This window comes from Eublepharis macularius, chromosome 14 (assembly GCF_028583425.1).
Source record: "Eublepharis macularius isolate TG4126 chromosome 14, MPM_Emac_v1.0, whole genome shotgun sequence".
NCBI lineage: Eukaryota > Metazoa > Chordata > Lepidosauria > Squamata > Eublepharidae > Eublepharis > Eublepharis macularius.
Window position 1 is genome coordinate 48481265 of NC_072803.1, and position 19968 is coordinate 48501232.

The following is a 19968-nucleotide window of genomic DNA, read 5'->3' on the forward strand; positions in this document are numbered from 1 at the left end:
GACCCAAAGGCTCGCCATATGGGCAGCAGCTATGGTTGCTAACAACCTGGAGAAAACGTGTCCTACCCCTTCAATAAAGGTTCAATGGGATGTTACATGCCAGATGATGTTATTTACCTCCATGCCACAAAAAGCCTCACCTGACCACATCCCACATTAAGCCTCTATTAAAGAGACAGGACTCTTAATTTTCCAGGTTGTTGGCAACTGTAGTCGCATCAGAGATCTGTACTTTCCTGGTTCAAGCCCTCAGCATCATCGCAATTCTCATTTATTTTATTTATTCCATTATTTGTTTTATTTACATCATATAGTCCACCTTTGTTACTGAGACTCAAGGTGGATTACACAGTCCAAGACAATATGATCAACCACTGGAACGTTCAATAAACAATGCAATAAGGTATGCCAATGCCAATTTGCAGAGACTTCAAAACAAACAGATATGGAACTGAAACAATGCTGAAACAGAGCATAAGCAATTCTAAACCTGACTTATTAAACAATGCAGGAACTACCCAATAGGATTAGCAACCAACAGTACATAGTAATATAGTCTACAGTTCCTATCCTTTTACCAAATCATCTCTTTGAAACCACTTTCTTACAGTACAGTTCTCCTATCTGTGTAAAACGGTCCTTCTGAATAATTAAGTTTTGCTAAAAGCCAGGAGAGTGGGAGCTCTTCTAACCTCATCAGGCAGGCCATTCAGTAAGATGGGGGCCACAACAGAGAATGCACATATATAGGCAATTGTTGAATTTGCCTATTTGCATTTCCTCTCAAGATCACATCAAAGATTTGTGCTGCTGGCATATGTGAATGGTCACCACCACCTGTGTACATATACACAAGATGGAGGGAGAGATTAATGGTGGGCTCTGCAGCCGTTTTTTAGCACCCTCTTTTCCTCTTTTGCTGATATCCTCCCACCAAAGTAGCCCCCTTTTATTCCCTTGGCAGTAGAATTGGAAAATGAAAACGAAGCTATTTCTTCGCATAGTGCAGAATTCTCTGCAACAAAGTTTGCTGACTACTGCTGGTTTTAAGTTTCATTTAAATCCCCTACAAATATACACAGCACAGGCAGAGAGGGTGGCAAACATTTGAATGTATGTATTGGGAGGTAAATGAAAAGACAAAAGGAAGGGGGGGAAATGATAGGGAAAGAAAGACTTTTTTAAAAAAAAGAATAGATCCAATTTTATTGCTGCTGATATTTTATTGAATATCTGTACATCGAGCTGCTCTTAATTATTGATTCTATTGGAAGCCTTTGGCTGAGAGCTGGAGTGTGCATTTCAAATGTAAAACTAATGATTAATCAAGGTCCATCTAAGCCAGCATTCTGTTTCCCGCAGCTGCCAACCAGATGGCTCTGGGAAACCTCCAAGAAGGGTAGGAAGGAAACAGCCCTTCATGTCCTGCTTGTGTGCCTCTTGGAAGCATCTGATTGGTCACCATGGGAAACAGGATGCTGGACCAAAAGGACCATTTGATCCAGCTAGACTCATGTCTTGCAAAAGATTACTTGTAACTTCTCTGCTTTCCCCCATTCTAGGCTTTTCCCAAGCCTGAGCATCATTACGGAGCTGACACATCCATCCAACATGAGGTTCATGCAGTTCCGAGCAAAGGACAGCTATTCACTGGCCCTTTCCAGACTAGAAAAGGTAACAAGGGATTCTGTAGTTCTGGTTTGACCTCATAATTTAGGGTGACGTACATGTACAGGGAGGAAGAGCTTGGAAAAGACTATTTTTGTTGGCATGCTTCTCTGTTTCCCTCAAATTCCGAATGTTAAAGAAACGAACAATGGCGCAATTACCCAGTTTCGGAACTTTGCTGCTCTTTAATGCTTGAATGATATGATTCCCATTGTGCTCTGTCCTCTTCATTCTCTTGAGAATTCATGGTGAAATCTCAGGGCAGCGATGGGCATGCTGCAAGGCTCGTTACAGAAAACACAGATCCTGTAATTATCTCATCTTTTTTCACGGGATGATGCAGCAAGATCTCATGGAAAGGCCCTGATGATACCACTTGTAAAACAAAGAAACAATGCTGCCATTTTTGAAAAGTAGGACAGAAAACTTTTGAAGATTCAGTGGCAGTATTTTTATTTAAAAAGAAGAGAGCAATAGCAATTCATCCTTAACTGGGGCTCTCATGTATCCAGTTTCCATTATGCTCCGATGTCTCTTTTTTACAAGATTATCTGCGCAAAGAAAAATTTCTCTCTCTCTTTTACTGTACTAAAATAGTCAGCCAATTAAAACAATGAATAGTAAATGCAGGACAGACAAAAGATAATGCTTGTTCATGCAGTGCACTCCTAAACTTAAAAAAATCACTGCCACGTGATGATCATTAGCTTACATTATTTCTGCAATAAACCCAAGACAAATTCATAAAGGATAGTTCTATCAATGGCTGTTGACTGTGATCGCTAAATAGAATCTCCATGGAAAGAGCAAGAAGTATTGGAATATACATTAAGTTGGGAAAAATTCAAGAAATATGTGGAGAAAAAGTGGGACATGAAGGGGAAATTGTGGTCTCTGGATAGTTGTTAAGGGGGAGATAGAACTTTACTTAAGGTTAGAAGGGGGTATATTTTATTATATTTTATTGGATTAGTATAGAGTTATAGTATTATATATTATAAAGTTAAGAGTAAGACAGTGTATTCATATGGGAAGAAATAAGGTTGAATAATAAGGTTGAATAGGTAATAGGGAGTATATATAATATTTTAGTGATGTATTAGAAGCAATAGATTTATAATATAGATAATAGGTATTTAAGGATTAGTGTGTGTGTGTGTGTGTGTGTGTGTATTTAGTTAGTATATGTACCTATTATATACTTATATATATTTTTATACTCTTAATTTAGATAAGTATTATATTAATATAGTTAATACAACTCAATAGACTATATTAGTATGTATTATATAGATATATATTATACATATTATTATAGATTTTAAGAGTTTATAGTATATATTCTTTAGGTTAAGTTGGGTATGGAAAACTGTTGGGAGTCATTAGATAAGGGAGGGGGGAAAGGATGGGGAAAATGCAATGGGGTAGAAAATGATAATGATTATTATGTTTATGTTTGTTAACCCATCCAATAATTTTTTTTAAAAGAATCTCCATGGTCCAAGGCAGTATACCTTGGTGTATCAGATACTAGAGTACCAATAATAAAGAAATGTTGCCTTCATAATGTCTTGCTTGTGAGTTTCTCAGTGACATCTGACTGTCCATTTTTGGAGAGCCTGTCCTAGATGAGATGAATTTTGAGCTGATTCCGCAAAGCGTCTCAGATGTTCTTATCTCTGCATTCTCCCCCCTTCCCATAGAGAGAGCGAGAGAATGGTTCCAACTTGGCCTTCATGTTCCGGCTCCCGTTTGCAGCTGGGAGAGTTTTCAGCATCAGCATGCTGGATACACTGCTTTATCAGGTCAGAAGGAAGGATAGTGTGGGTGTTCTCATCATACTTCCGAGCAGGAGCTCTGACAGTTCTTAGGGACTAGCTGCTTTCATTGGGTGTGGTATGTAGTTTTGCACTTCTGTGGCAGGTGTGTTGTGTGTGTAGCCGCTTGTATTGCACCTCCTGGGATAGCTTGTACAGACCTTTCCCTAACAGATCCCTCTAGTCCTCTTGGCTCTTTCTCCTCCTTTCTTTATCTGCCCAAGCCATCATGGGCAGGAAATGCCTCTGTCCCACTGGGATGACCCTTTATCCCCGTTTTAAGTAGCTGCCTGCTCAGTTTCCAGGTCTCCTCGGCTCTGTCTTCATAACCCTCTTTCTCTTGAACCTTACGTCCAAAGGAAACATTGCTGAGAGGTAATCTCCTACGGTTCAATTCTGTTTGGTATCCTCTTCCTGCTATGTTGATTTGCAAACAGTGCCATGATGAGTCCCTCTCTGCTGGTTGTCTCTATTGAAGAATGAAGTGGGAATAAGGTGGCAGAATGGACTGTATCGCTCAAGGCTGCTGGCTGTGGAACCCTGCTTTAAATGTTTCTTTACGTTAAAAAAATCTATGTCAAAACTGGCACAGCAGAAAGGAAGGTTACACACACACATGGTTGCTGTGCTAGTATTCTGTTTACGGGGAGATTTTTTTCATTCTTTGTGTTTATTCATCAAAACATTCATGAATGCATATAACACAATGATACATTCATAGAAACAATTGCATCAAGAATATCATGAACATGAATATAGGGGAGCATTCCCAAATGTGATTCTCCAACTTCCAGCTGAATTGGTGGGTGGCTGTACCATTGGTCCCCAGCATTGTCAGTCAAGTCGGCAGGAAGCAGACTGGGTTTTGTGGGGCTGAACGCCTGTTGATACCTACTGAGCACCAAGGCTGACAGATCCTTCTTCTTTGCAGTCATTCGTCAAAGACTACATGATCACCATCACGAGATTGTTACTGGGCCTTGACACCACCCCAGGTTCTGGCTACCTCTGTGCCGTAAGTTTTCTTCCATTGGCATCCAAGTGGTAGATTTTGTGGTTTGCTTTTCTTGGCATGCCGCAAGAGGGGGGGCTTTCTCCACCAAAGCCACTTGCAGAGTGGAGATGGAAGGGCTATGGGTCAAATGAAGTGGTTTGCATCTCAGGGATCTAGACAGGAAACAACTTTGACCTCAGGCCCTGGAGAACATGGCCACTCAGTGTCCTTGCTAGATGAATCTTGCATCCATCATAAGGTAGCTGGCAGGTTTTTTGGGGGTGGAAAGGGTCTATGCACAATGTCCTGAGTGCTTACCCCTCCTTGCTGCTCCCATCTCCCTCCGTGCCCATTCCCCTATGGCTACCCTAAGGAGATGGTCAGCAGCTGCACAATGGGGAGTTGAACCCGCATCTTCCTAGTTCTGAAACTCTAGTCATCACACCTTATTGGTTCTCTTTCTCTCTTTTGACGCTCTTCCCCCCCCCCTCTTGCTGGGTAGATGAAAATCACCGAGGATGACTTGTGGATCCGGTCGTATGGGCGGCTATTCCAGAAGCTGTGCTCCTCCAGTGCTGAGATCCCTATTGGCATCTATAGGACCGAGTCCCACATGTTCTCCACCACTGATGTAAGAAGCACAGCCAATAAAACAACTAGACTATTGCTCTTATGAAACCCTGGCTTCATCCCCCGTGCCTCTGAAACGCTGATCTGCTAAACAGACTCTCCACCCAATCTCTCTTTCTTCTCCCCTACCAGATAATTTTACAATCAGAGCAGCTTCATTTAGTGAAAATATGTTGATGAAATTCAGACCTGTCCTTATCTACCACTACCTGCCATCTTTGGCCACCCTGCTCCTTTTGGCCTCTTACTCAGAGCGGAACTACAAGTGACAAAAGGCACAGGTTGGATACTTGTCAGCTTCCCTCAAGTTTTGATGGGAAATGTAGGCAGCCTGGTCTCGCAGCTTGGCTCTCTGTCTGCTGTCCAATGGACTTTTCAACTGTCACCTGTCCAACATTCCGCCAAGCTGCCTACATTTCCCATCAAAACTTGAGGGAAGCTGACAAGTGTCCAACCTGTGCCTTTTGTCACTTGTAGTTCCGCTGTAGTCTTCCTCACTTCTAAAGCTCCCTCGCCTTTCTGGAAGAATGGAATCCCTTCTGTCATCAGACCCTGTGTGAATATTCTCTTGCTGACACCTTCAGCTTGAGCAGTTCAGAGTGTTCGTGAGCATTCCATGATAGCATGCCACCTTCTAAAAAACAGACTAATGTCATCCTTTGTTAATGACTATCTTATATTTTAAAGTGAGAACTGAATAGCTAACTTTAAATATTTGACACCTGAACTAGGTCATAAGATGGATCCAAACATAATTATATAAAGTACAAATAACTTGAAAAATAACTTTTCTCCTTTTTTTTTAAAGCCTCATGACATCAGAACGCAGGTGAGTTTTGTTTCTGTCAAAACTAGTCATCAGTTTATGCAAAAATTAAGTACCCCATTTACCCAAAAGGAAAACTAGGAGTTTTTTTTCCATGCGTGCCATCAAGAAAAAGAGAAGATCATCTTAAATTTGTATCCCAGTTACAGTTATATGTAGTAGTAAAAAAACTTTTATGTATACCTTTCTTTTATAGGAATCATCTTACATTCAGTGCTGTCTGCTTTTTGGATAAATTCAATATAAAGTTGAGACTTCACTGCTAAGTTAGAAGATAAATTGCTCGTATTTATTATGCATACACTTAGTGGTTTGAACAGTCAAGCTCACATTGTGTAATTCCAGATTTATTGATCTAGAATATGAACCCCCAGAGCAGCGGTGGACAAGTTCTCCCCATTTCACCTTATAGCCGCTTCACTTTTCCCAATATTTCGTGGTCATTCTCAGCAAAATAACTCTTGCACTTTCTTATCTCAGAAAGACCTTCAAACCCCCAGCTATTTCTGCTGGCCTCCAACCAGAGGAGGGAGGTGCTACAGAGGTATAGTGAACAATCATGAGCCAGGTCTTAAATCCAGGATGATTTGGGCTCACATTCTGAACTGGGAAAGTTTCGGTTCTAAACCCATACCTAGGTCTGAATTTTATCACTAGTTCCAGGTACACAGCTGGAACTGAGGGTGTGATCTGATGCCTACAGCTAGGGTTGCTAACTCCAGATTAGGAAATTCCTAGAGGTTTTAGGGGTGAAGCCTGAGGAGGGGAGGGTTTAGGGAGGGGAGGGAACCCCGCAGGGTATAATGACATAGACTCCGCCCTACAAAGCAGCCATTTTCTCCAGGGGAGATGTAAGAGATTAGCTGAAATTCCAGGAGATCTCCAGGCCTCACCTAAAAGCTGGCAACTCTGCCTACAGCTCTTTCCAGGCCAGGAAGCAGGTCTTAAAGACCCCACAACTCTGGCTTCAGAGCAAACCCTCTAAAGCCAAAGGTGAAGCTTTGTTTGTGTATTTAAAGGCTAGCAATAGGCCTGTGTTGCTAGCCCTCAGTTTGCACTAGTGACGGCCTCTGTGCAATGGTAGCATCAGCAAAACGGGCTGGGCCCTCTCCCCTCAGTCACTTACCTATAGGGTTGCCAACTCCATGATGGGAAATTCCTGATTTGGGTTTGGAGAGGGGAAGGAGCTCAGTGGAGCGTAATGCCGTAGAATCCACTCTCCAAAGCAGTCTTTTTCTCCACCGATTGCTGTAGTCCAGAGATCAATTGCAATTCCAAGAGATCTCCAGGTCTCACCAGGAGGATCAGCCATCCTACTTACCCTGCCTCTACTTTGAACTGGGCATAAAAAGAGACTGGGAGCCTGTGAAGTTGTTGTGGCAGAGGGGAGCTGTGATCCCTGCAGTGTTTTCCAGGCAGCCCCCTGGCTGCCACATTCTGCACCACCAATTGCAGTTTCTGAACAGTTTTCAAATGCAGCCCCATGTAGAGAGTGTTGCAGTAGTCCAGTCTCAATGTTTCCAGTGCACGTATAATAGAGTTGCTATATTATGTGTGGGAGGGAGCGTGACTCAGTGGGAGAGCATCTGCGTGGTCTGCCGAAGGTCCCGGATTCCATCCCCAGCATCTCCAGTAGTCGGTGATGTGAAGGGGCCTGAGACCCTGGAGAGCTGCTGCCAGCCTGAGTAGGCAATAACCTTGATGGAGCAAAGGTCTGATTCAGCGGAAGGCAGCTTCTTGGGTTCATGTGTTTATATGCCTTCAAGCAAAGCCTTGCACACTGCCCCATACGCTATAAAAGTAATTTAAAAAATATATATTCTACACTGGAGAAGTTAAAATTCTGCAACTAATTCAAATTCAGGAGGGCTTTTTCACTCAAATACTAAGGCTGTACTATAAGAAATGGCCCAGAGAGATGCTTTGGTAAATCATCATCATCATCATCAAATGTATAGTCCGCCCTCCCCACAAATGGGCTCAGGGCAGATGACAGCATACAAATAAATACAGATAAGTTACAATAAAAAGGCAATAAAATCACAAAGTTCGCAAATCGGGAATGGGATTGTAGGCTCTACTACTGTGTAATTTTGGTTGCTGTAAGTATGCTCCTACTGGGTAGTTTCCACATTGTTAATATGTCATGTCAACTTATGTTTTGGTTCAACAATGTTGCATCTCTGTAGTTGGAATTGTGCTGGTTTTCAGACTTCCGCAATCCATAGCGTATCGTATGGTTTAGTGAATGTCCTAGCCATTGATCGTATTGACTTGTGCCATGCAATGTGCCTTGAGTCTCAGTGAGAAAGGTGGATGTTAAATAACATATAAACAAAAATAAAAAACTTAGATGGTCTATATTGCATTATTGATAGGGCTGCCAGTCCCCTGGTGTGGGTAGGAGATCCCCTGCTCCCATCCTCTGCCCCTGTGAAGCATGGGAGCATGGCCCCTGCCGGGCGCAATGATGTCACTTGAAGAAGTGATGTCATCGTACCTGGTGGGAAAGCACACTTTATGTGCAAAGGAGAAGATCACCCCAGGTAAGTGCCAGCTCCCCACCACCACCAGGAGGGTAAGGGGGCCTGGCACCCCTAGTTGTTAACTCATTTACATCCCTTGTTTTGGTGCTGGCAGCCAAGGGGAGGGGCTAATGGCTCTGCAGGCCAAATTTTCTTTAGTCCCTCCCGTGGCTTCCAGTGATTCGGCCACAAGGACTAATAACTTGGTAAGACTAAAGCTTTTCTCATACTTCTGTGGTTCAGCAACCCTGGCTGTGCATCCAGGAGATCAAGCCGGTCCCTCGGTCATTGCTTACTCTCATGGCCTACTGGTGTTCCCAGTCACAGATCTCAATCAATGTGGAAGACTGCGAGGACACCAAGGAAGTCAAGGACCACTGGAACACCAAGACAAGCCATCACCGCAACTCTTGCCCAAGTGACCAAACCGAGCACCCCCTGCTGCGGAGGAAGAGCATGCAGTGGGCACGCAGGCTGAGTCGGAAAGGGGCCAACAAGCAAGCAGCCAAAACAGCCGAATGGATCAACCAGCAAAGGCTGAGCCTTTACCGGCGATCAGAACGGCAGGAATTATCAGAACTGGTGAAAAACCGTATGAAACATCTGGGCTTGCCCACGACGGGGTATGGTAAGTGGGCTGTGTTTGTGGTTTCTGGTTCATGCTGCCTCCAGAGGTTCCTCTCATCTGGTTTCTACAGTTTGGAATTTAACCAAGTCATACCTTTCTCCAAGTGTTCAAAGCTTCAGAAGCCAAACTTCCCCCTTTTAGTTTGCCTGTTTAAACAACCAGCAGATTTCCGTATCAGCATTGTGAAATTACTCTTCTATTAAAAATTCTCCTGTATCATGGCAACAAGGCACATCCAAATTAAATATCTCTGCTGACTCAACCCCAAACTCCTTATTCCTATTTTGCTTCTTCCTCATGCAAATTGAACCTGTGTGTCTTTATTTTCATGCCATTTCCCCTATAGAATGTAGGCATTTTTCAATTTATGCATCAATATTTTATTTATTTGTTTTTTAAAGTATATCTACTGGGAACTCAAAGTGGCTTACAAAAAACAAACAAAAATATAATTTAAGTCTGTAAATGAATATTACACATGTATATACTATAAATGACATATACATGCACCAACAACAAAAATGGGTGGAATGAAGCTGCCCACTCTAGCCCTGCACATGATACAGTGATTGTGCATACAATATGTGTGCAGCATACACATAATTTTTCTTTGTATGTGTGTTACATTACATTTGAGGGTGTACAACTAAACGTGTGGTGTAAACCTCACATTTATTCAAGTGCTGGTCTCCAGTTTTATTTTTAAAGCAAACACGCTTGACTCTTTCTTACAAATATATGTACACATGTCTATGCAGGATGTATGTGCATTCACTATAATGTGTATATAGGGCCACTGACAATGTACAGACCTCAAAATGGGGCGGGGGGGGGGATTTAGTCATTTCTACCAAATACTATCCTTCAGTCACAGCTGGGTTTTCCTATTCTGGTTTGAGCCTGCATTTTGGGTCATTGAAATCTCTTGCCAGCACAGTTCTGATCTCATAGACCAACCTTTCTTCTTCTGCACTGTAATCTTTTTCTTTCTTCTGTGGGAGCCAACACGAATGAGAGTTTGTAAGTTACAATCCAGGGAGAGGAAATGCACGTAGGGACAGGTTCACACTCACTGGTCCCACCCTCATGTGCAGTCATTGTAACTTGTGAATGTGCATAGGCTTGGTATGTGCGACCAGGACATCCAATAAATATGATCATATGCTGGGGCTGACCACTAACACCCAACATGAGCTGGACTCTGCTAGCTTGCAATAAGAGCCAGGGAGATGCTGCTCAGAGGGTTTGCTAATTTCTTCTTTGCCTCCAAGAAGGGGAGGTGAAACTGACAGACCCTTCCAGAGGCAAAGAGGAAATTAACAAACCCTCTGAGCAGCGCCCTCCCTCTGTAGAGAGGGGCAATTGACAGAGCCTTCTGATCTCTTTTAAAACTCAGCTTCCCAGCTTACATTGCAACTCCCTTCACGTGCTCCTCCTCATGTAATTTGTCTCTTGTAGCTTGGCTCTGAGTGGAGATTTGAACTGGGGTCTCGCCAGTCTTACTCCAACACTTTAACCACTATGCTCATTTGCAGCACTGTGATGTTTTTCCAAAACTACGTGGTGGTTTGAGATCCGTGGTTTCTTGGCATTGCTTTATGAATCTTTAACTTGCCTTGGGACTGTGTTTTAGAAAGAAGCCAGTAAGACACACCATTGATTAAGATTATGAATTCCCATGTACCTTCTTGCCTTTTGGAAAGGAAATCTTGAAATCAGAATTCTTGGTGAGGCTATCAAAAAGTAGCCTGCTTAGAAATCCTAAGCAAATGGAAGAGTTTTTCTTGATGATATACAGGAAAAGTTTCTCTCCTTTTGATTCTGATGACTCAGTCTTCATTCCACAGCTTTCTTGCTTTTGCCTCCCAATTTTTTGTTTGTCACACCATCCTGTTTTGCTGGCTGTTTGCTCCTTTCCCCATGCCTTCCTTTCATGTTCAAAAAGTCATTTTTTGCATGCATTAACAAGGCATCTTTCTTTGTCTGCTGCTTTGCAAAACATGTAATCTGAAAGCATTTTCCAGGTTTTTTTAAAAAAAAGGTTAAAATCTTCAATACACAAAAGCTAACATAGCAGAGCAAACAGGGGCACTCTTGAAGAATGGAACTGGGTACAAGCACAACAGAGGGTTGCCTAGCAGCTGCCTTGCTCTCTCTTGTATGGCCTTATTAGTGACAGTTGAAAGCTAGGAGAGGGCTCTCAGCATGAAGATGGGATACCTGGCTGCTGCCTCCTTTCTCTCCAAAAGCCAGCAAAAGTTAATGATGGATTTCCACAGCTTAGGGTGTCTGGAGGGTGGGAAAATGGAGAATGATGGAAACACCTAAGTAACAGCTGCATTGATGCAAACCTCTGTGAAACCCTCTGCGAGGCTTTGCTTTCATCCCCTAAAGATCTGAGCCCTTTTCCGTCATTAAAAGTGGTGTACTCCAGTACTGCATAACTTGAGACATGTGCTACCTGCAATCTTCTTGATGTGTGTGAATAGGGCAAAACGTGTGTTTTCCCGCTTCAGTATGGACAAATATGTACCCTCAAATATGTTTCCGATTGTACATATCTGAATCTGGAAAATATGCTTGTTGCCCTGTTCACACAAAACGGCAACTGCCCGTATCAAGAGGATCCTTCATCTCCTCTTACATGCAATTGGATTGTGAACGCTGTCATGACCAAAAGGGGCTCTGATGTATGTCAGGTGGGGGAAGGATATGTCACAGACCACATCAATAATTGTCTGAATGCATTCTCACAGCATATCACTTGTTACTGTCAAAATCTCTGCAACTTCATGGACAGAACACATATGTCTGGCGGCTGCTTCTCTCTTTTTTAAGTTTTTGTTTTTATATGTAGATTATATATATTTTAGTGCGTTCTTGCCCATTGACTCACCAAAGCTGGTCTCTGAATACTTTCTGAATCACTGCTCGCTGAACTTTCTCTTCTCTTTCTCTCTGTTTATGTCTGTGCCTTGTGTTTTTTTTTCTTTTGTTTTTCTCTCTGTATGTCCTGTAGAGGATGTAGCAAATTTAACAGCCTGTGATGTGATGAATCGGGTAAACCTTGGATATTTGCAAGGTAAATTTCTTCTCCCCTGGGAGTCAGGCTTGACTCATGGCACATCAAGAATATGCCCACTAGAATTTCACGTTTCACCCCTGCACCTGCTCCCTCCCTCAAGACGCATGCAGAATTAGAAGCTGGAAAGTGACCCTTTTGTGTCATCATCATAATTGAGTGTTTTGGCAAATACACCCAACCAACTGCCAGACAACTCACTGCCCCTTGAAGGAAGAATCAGTCCATTTGCAGCGCTTTCTTGCTGCTAATTTGCATTGTTTTGTTGCTGCCACTTCCCAAGATTGACAACGAGGTGATTTTTTAATCCTGAGGGTTATAGATGCCAAAGGAAACTAAAGATCCAGATTTTTAGTTGAAGAGTTGGGGCCATAGCTTTGCCAGACTCAGAATCTTTGTCAGCTCTAGGGGACTACTGGAAGAGAAGTCCTGGGCTGTTATGACAAGCAGCTGGCATGCACATGACTGGATTTAAGAGCATAAGGAAAGTCCTACCAAATCAGGCCAAAGGTCCGTGTAGTCTAGCGCCCTGTTTCCAGCAGAAGCCAACCAGGTGCTTCAAGGAAGCTTACAAGCAGAGAACAAAGGCAATCCTGTACTTGCCCAAATTACTTTGCCATAGACTAATATGTTTGGAAGTGACTAGAGGCTGGCTTTTCCCCACAGCTATCATGGGCTGGGATTATTGATTGAGAGATTCAGGTCTTCCTCTATGATACAACATGGCACTTGTAAAAGCAGTAGAAAATGAAACATTACCCAGAAAGGCTGTGTTGGAATTACCATGATTCTTGTATTACCTTTAAAACTAAATGGACAGAACAACTGGATTTATCTCAGGTTCTGTTTGGATGAATCCCATCAGGAATTCCTGGTCATGGGGCAGAGGGACCATCCCCAACATTCCAGCCAAATGTCCATATAATAGAGTCTATAGCATCCCTAACTACTGGTTTACAACTTTCCTCATCCTTTTTATGCTCTGCATCCTGGGTTGCAGAGTAGAGATGGGCACGAACCTGAAAAAAAAACGAACCGTGCGGTTCGTGGTTTGTCGCGTTTCACGAACCACGAACTTTCACAAACCTGCTTCGGTTCACGAACCGGTTCATTTGGTTTGTGAAAACGTCACTTCTGGGCCAGCAAACCATCACTTCCCAGTCAGCAGAAGGTCACTTCCGAGCCAGCAGAAGGCCACTTCCGGGTCAGCAGAAGGTCTGCAGGAAGTCCATCCCCCGTTGCCTAGGAAACTGATTGATCGGCACCAGGCTGTCTGCAGTGACAAACCAAAAAACAAAACAAACAAACCAGCCTAAAGTTCATGGGCTCTGACAAACCACCGGTTTGCGAACCATGAAACGGCCCGGTTCGTCATGAACTTTGGTTCGTATTTTGGTTCGTGCCCTTCTTTATTGCAGAGGCAGGCTCTGTTAGTCTCTTGCCCTAAAAACCCACCAGGAGTCACCAAAAGTCAGCTATGACATAAGGGCAGGATTTCATTTTCATCCTATAGCTATCTAATGCAAATTATTTTAATAGACAGTCCTGGGGAACCTGGCTTTCCCTCCCCAGGTCCTAAACTCTGTCAAATGCCATGTCTAACATAAGCAAAGAGAAGTTGCAACCCAAAATGGAATTCATGGAATTCTCGATCAATTTGCCCCAACGCATGAGCATGGAAGACCAAAACTGCTCTCTCAAGGCAAACAAGGTCATGTGAGTGTGGTTAATGGTAGCTGAGGCAACTATTCCAGCAAAGCATGAAATGACCCCCTGAGCTGGCATCTCAGTGGGAGATTCAGTTAAGCATTAACTTCAGCTTGGAGAGAAGATGCTCAGAATGTGAATAAATAGACCTCATTAACTAGGAGTTGGGTTTAAGTGGGTAAAGGATGTGAGCTACGGAACATCAGCTGCAATGCTCTAATGCTTTGAGCAACTAGCATAAAGTAGAAAACTGTGTGAGGTCAGGAAGGCCCCTTTCCAAGCAAAGTTGAGCAAAAGCATACTAAAAATTTGAATTTCAGTCACTTAGTTGACACTGTTTAAGATGGAAAAATTTGCATTTTCCTTTCCGTTGAATGAACACAACCTCCCAGGGAAAGAGGTTTCATACGAGCTCCTGTTGGCATCAATATATTGTCAATCAGTCAGCTAGCGAGACTTCTCAACATTGAATATGAGAATAACATGTACGTGAACTGAGAAAAAACCAAAAATATAATTAGAGCTGCACTGAATGATGTCCTGTTCAAATATTCCTCCAGATGTTTAGATCACATGAATATTTGGCCTTTAAAAATGCCATTTAGCATTGTTGTTTCTCTTGGATGCTACTGTTCCCTGGCTGCCATTGCTTCCTCTTTCATGCATTGGTAATTCCAGCCGATCAGGGAACATATTACGAACAGAATGACATCATGCTGCAACAGAGCCAATCAGATTGGGCTACATGATGATGGCGCAGAAAGAACCCAAAAGTCATTGAGAGTGAATAAGTATGTACCCAAAATGCTCCCAAAAAATCACAGAAAGGGAGGAAGCATTATTACATATTGATACGATTGTACACCCACCCACCCCCGCCAAAAAAAAGCTTTTAAAGTTTTTCTACTCAGACCTAATTTATCTAAATTGCCCCAAAGTAAATCTGTGAATTCTGCCTAAAGAGCTTTTTTTAGAACTAGGTAATTTTGCATGCTGTTTGTGCAAGGGTCATGTAGCTCAGATCTATGTAATCTAAATTGCTGCAAAGAGGTGGCTGTGCTAAACAAATGATAGAGCTTCTCCAGCAATGACATTATGACAATATACTCAGCAGGGTAATGGTACCTTGATCAAATGCATGGATGTGATACAAAAGCCCATTTCCTTGGAAACCTTACCTCAGCCCCAGCATCCCTTCCTCGATCCCATAACAAGCTGCTTACGGATAAGAAGCAAATTTATAAGAGCACACTTTTAAACATCTCCAGGCTTGCTCTTATGGGGATTAAAAAATTATTATTATTTGCTGTATTTGTTGAATTGTGACCAAGCTCAAACAAACCTCAGCGCGTTCATTATTTTGAGAAGCTGTGGAGGAGCAGTTGACGGGAGGTGGAATGGTATTTGTGTGTCTTTCTCCATTAAAGTAGAAGACTTCCTTGGCCTGTAGTCAACCAGAAGGCTTACTGAAAATAAGTCCCTAATTTTCTCTTGGTTGTCGATTGAGATTTTCCACCTTGGCTTTGCAATCAGGCTGGGCTGTGACCACCTAACATATGAAATAGCTTTGGAATGAGTGTGATCATTGGCCCATCGAACCGATATTGTCTTAATCTGATCAGCTGCAGCTCTGCGAAGTTGCAGACCTTTTTCTCAGCCTCCCTTCCTGAGATTCTTTAGCTGGGGATGCCGGGCATTGTACCCATGATCTTCCATGAGCAAAATTCTGCCACTTAGCTATTGTCTCTTCTGTTGGTCTTTGTGTCAGCTAGGCACAAGACTCCAAATAACATGTCAGACTGTAGCCAGGAGGAATCAGGTAGTAGGATGCCCTTTCTAACTGTACAGGCTGGTTCGCACATGCATGTCGTTGTTCATCAAGCATCTCATCCACTCTCATCTTGTATTGCTGTGCTTTTGGGGCCAGTCTACATTTTACAGGCAGACTTTGAGAGGGGTGCATTGAAGGAACGAAGGGAAGCAAATGAAGTTTAATCACACCCACAGTTTTTAAAGGAAATGTTAACTATTATGTACAGAGTGAGACATTCAGAGGAAGAAATTTTCAATATTGCAAGTCCTAAGTATTAGAAAGGATTGATTGTCTAGAAATGACATTGACAGGTATTGATAAAGCTGTGTATCTGCCACGATTCTACCATATTATTATGATTAGCATTTATATGGTGCGTTTAAATGTTCAAAAACCTTCCCTATCTTCTTGTAATCCTTACAGCAACCTTGTAAGTTACATCAGTACTGTTTCCCCCATATTGCCTTTTTGTGGTTTGTATAAGGAGGAATTCACAACAGAGGCAAGATTCAAACTTCCCGATGCAGAGCTCATTCTCTTAACCGCTGTACTATACCAGATCCAAGTTGCACAGACCTTCTACATCCTGTGTTTTCATTGCTTAAAAAGAAGCAAGCCTCTAGCCTTTAAAACTGCCAAGACAGGCATGTCAAAGAATGAGCAAAGGTCTGGTAGAAGGGAAGCCAAGCAAGATTTTCAGTAGTCCTGGCATCACTGAGGCATTCATAAGCAAATGGCTGATACTGTATGTAGAATTGTGTTGGGTCTTCCGTTCAGCCCATTTAAAGTTCTCCTACTTGTTTCTCTTAGTAGAAATTTGTGTTATGAAACCAGTTTTCTGGAGTGGGAATCACATCATCTGGGAGGGTAACAAAAACGATCCAACCCTATGAACAATAGAATGAGAGAGAGTGCGCGTGTGCATGCATGTGCATATGTTAGGACTGGGATAGAACCAAGTATGGTAATAAGGGATCAAAGCTCAGTCTGGCCCACAAAGACATTCTCATCTTCCCATAGATCCAGAGGAGTTAGCTGTGTTAGTCTGTAGTAGCAAAATAGTAAAGAGTCCAGTAGCACCTTTAAGACTAACTGACTTTACTGTAGCATAAGCTTTCGAGAACCACAGTTCTCTTCATCAGAAGGATCTGACAAAGAGAACTGTGGTTCTCGAAAGCTTATGCTACAGTAAAGTTAGTTTGTCTTAAAGGTGCTACTGGACTCCTTACTATTTTTCATCTTCCCATAGGTCTTCATTCCATTGATTCTTCTCACAACTTTTTAGCAGACCTGAACCACTTTCTTCTAGATAAGCCAAGACTGAGGCAAGAATGGGTGTGCATCATAATAATAAGCCTTTTGTGGTGTCTCAGCTCATGTGAGAGTAGGCAGAGCTGGTATGGTGGCTCTTTAGCACTTGCTGAGTATTGAATCCCACCCATTAAGTATCATCCAGGGATACATACAGTGTGTCTGAAATCCAGAGCTCCTGGCATGCTCCAGGCCTTCCATTCACTTTAAACGGAGAGGCTTCGTCTGCATACCTTTGTGCTGATGGTTATAGTGACTGGAGAAGTCCAGTGGCCCCTTAGAGACCAACATTTTCCAGGGCATAAGCATTCATGAGTCAAAGTTCACTTCATCACACACAAATGAGAATGAAGATCCATCTGCCCTTCTGTCCACTTCAGAAAGTGGGGGGGAGGGGGGGTGTTACAAAGAAGGGCCAGCTGGATTCAGGAGACAGAGATACATTGCATTTTCACAACTGATGCGCTGTGTTGTTTGAGTGGGTGGCTGTGTTGAATGTGCATATAAAAGAATAAGACAGGACTCCAGTGACACCCTAAAGACTATCAAAATATATTCCAGCATAAACAGTCGTGAGTCAGAGCTTACTTCATCAGATGTATTTAAGTGTAAATCCATCAGGCCCAGTTTATATAAACAACAGAAGGTGAAGAGAAACCCCACATTGTGCATAAAAGAGAACCCTCCCTACATGGCTGGGGATGGAATGGGGAGGGAGTCCTTTCTTAGAAACGGAAGGCTGTGAATCACATTCAAAAATCTAGGGCTGCTCTGAAAGATATCCATAGGAACACCCTCGCCCCATCTTATCAACAAATGTTCTGCTAGCGCATGTGCATCATGCTTCTGCAGCCTCTGGCACACTTATAGGCACTCCTTGCCCACTCCATTTTTCTTCCATGCGGCTGCTTTTGTGGCGCACCAGCTTCTCTGATTTGTCATGCAAAACTTGATGAATTTCCATCTCCTGTTTGGATTGCTCCATAGAGCCAAGCTTGGCCCATTCGGTGTGGACTTGCTTGTGTGTAGCATTTTGGGCTGAAGCCAACCAGAAAATTCAGCTTTGAGGTCATTGTGATGATTTCAGCATGCTTTGTCCTAGAATTTGCTACTGCCTGTGGTAGATTTGAGGGGTTCCATTGAACACTTACGAGGAGAGGAAGCAGATTTCTCTTATTGCGGTGATTTAAAGTGTTCAGTGGTGCCTCAGCCTCTGCCTGTCTCTAGCACACATCTGCAGTATCACTCAACTATGTTACCAGCCGCATGTGTCTTTTTTGCAGATGAAATGAATGACCATCAGAACACCCTGTCCTACGTCCTCATCAACCCACCTCCTGACACACGGCTGGAACTCAATGACATAGTGTATGTATGAAATTAACAGACAGTATTTTTGCAAAAGCCATTTCTGAATATTTAGGACAGGTCAAAAAACGGCCAGAAAAACTCTCTAACTACAGAATGAAGGCTAATTTTTCTTCCAATGGGATAACAGGCCAAAAGGTACTGGCTGTAATTTCTCAGTTTGGGTTAGCATTGGTCTTAGAAGTTAGGAAGGAATTTGCTTGAAGCCTTTCATTTGGTTAATATTCCGAGCAGTTGATGCACAAGGTCCATTATTAAATGTTCAAGATGACCTAGGCTGTCTTGAATGATTTTACGAATGGGTCATTGCATGGCTACATGGCAAAATAACCCATTCTTGCTGGGAGAAGGTGGACACTTCAGTGTGTTGTTTGACCCAAAGCCTAATGAGTCACCACCAGAACATGTATGCACAGGGTGTGCATAATAGCAATGTGAGAAGCTGTGCTCTGCAGCAACTCTCTTTCCCTGGGTGACTTTTGGTTGTTGCACCATTTGGTGTGGTTTTTGGTGATCAGAAAATAAATTGTCTAATGTATTCCATTGAGCTGGTTTTAGAATCAATATTTTATGGTATCACCATAAATTAAATATGTATAGTTAATTGATTCAGGAACCCAGCCTCTAACTCCTGTCCAGAGCCTTCCCATGTTCTCTGTGCATACTCGGTTTAATTGGGTATGGGCTGCCCTGCTGATTTTAGTGAGGATAGCAAATCCATGTTCATTCAGGAAAAATGGGTTGCCCTCCACTAAACGTTCTACGACATCCCTTGCAAGTTATTAGAGCTTCTGGGAGAGATTATTTGTATACAGCAATTTGAGTCCGTTTTGATTGATTCACACAACTATCTTCTCATCTCTTCAAATCACTGTGATTTGACTTAGGGTATGAGAATTCTGAACCTGCCTTTTGTGAAGGCCTTGGCTTGTAGTTGAGCTCACAGCTCACCATACCCTGCACAAGCCCTTCAGGTTGTGGCTTAAGTTAGAAAGGGACAACAACAAGCATGGGGGGGTGCATTTGGCAGAGCTGCTCCCAGTATCCAAATCTTATTACCCACCTCAGTATAACAACAGCAGCAGGATGGATAAGAAACAAACAAGTATATTGGCCCAAGGGACGTGTTCCATGGGCTGACTGTGGTATTACTTTGATGTCTTCATTTCTGCCTAGGTATTTAATACGACCTGACCCTTTAGCTCACGTGGAAAATGAGACGCACAATCGAAAGAGCAGCTGTAGCAAGTTGGACCCATGTAGCCCCGAAACAAGAGACGAAACACAGCTCTGAGCCCCTCCCTCCTTTTGCACGGAACGTATCACCTGCCCCTCTTGATAATGCATGGAACGACTACAGGACTAACTATTAACTGTGCCAAAGGGGAGGAATCATTTTCTATGGGGATGGGAGAAGAGTTCTGGGTCAAGAGGTTTACAAAGACAACCAGTTGGTTGTGTAACCCATGGTGCACTGAGACGTCACATATCCCGTCCAGATTCATAACTCTTGAAGGACCTACTGCTCAGAATTAAAGGATACTGAAGACTGGATTAAAAGTCTTGCTTTTAATACTTTTTTGTTTGGGTTGGGGGAAG

The 19968-nt window shown here is 42.8% G+C and overlaps 1 protein-coding gene across 2 annotated transcripts in view; it reads left to right on the forward strand.

The window, feature by feature from the left end:
* KCNT1 (potassium sodium-activated channel subfamily T member 1) overlaps positions 1–19724 on the forward strand; it is a 184646-nt gene extending 164922 nt beyond the window's left edge. The window contains exons 25-33 of one of the 2 annotated variants that reach the window (XM_054998022.1): positions 1563–1674; positions 3372–3473; positions 4417–4500; positions 4982–5110; positions 5918–5938; positions 8782–9088; positions 12108–12170; positions 18285–18369; positions 19546–19724. In XM_054998022.1, coding sequence (XP_054853997.1) covers positions 1563–1674; positions 3372–3473; positions 4417–4500; positions 4982–5110; positions 5918–5938; positions 8782–9088; positions 12108–12170; positions 18285–18369; positions 19546–19663 — 1021 coding nt within the window. In that variant the 3' untranslated portion in view covers positions 19664–19724. The remainder of the gene's footprint in view (positions 1–1562; positions 1675–3371; positions 3474–4416; positions 4501–4981; positions 5111–5917; positions 5939–8781; positions 9089–12107; positions 12171–18284; positions 18370–19545) is intronic. The other variant, XM_054998023.1, reaches the window with a different exon arrangement.
* Positions 19725–19968: the final 244 nt, after the last annotated feature.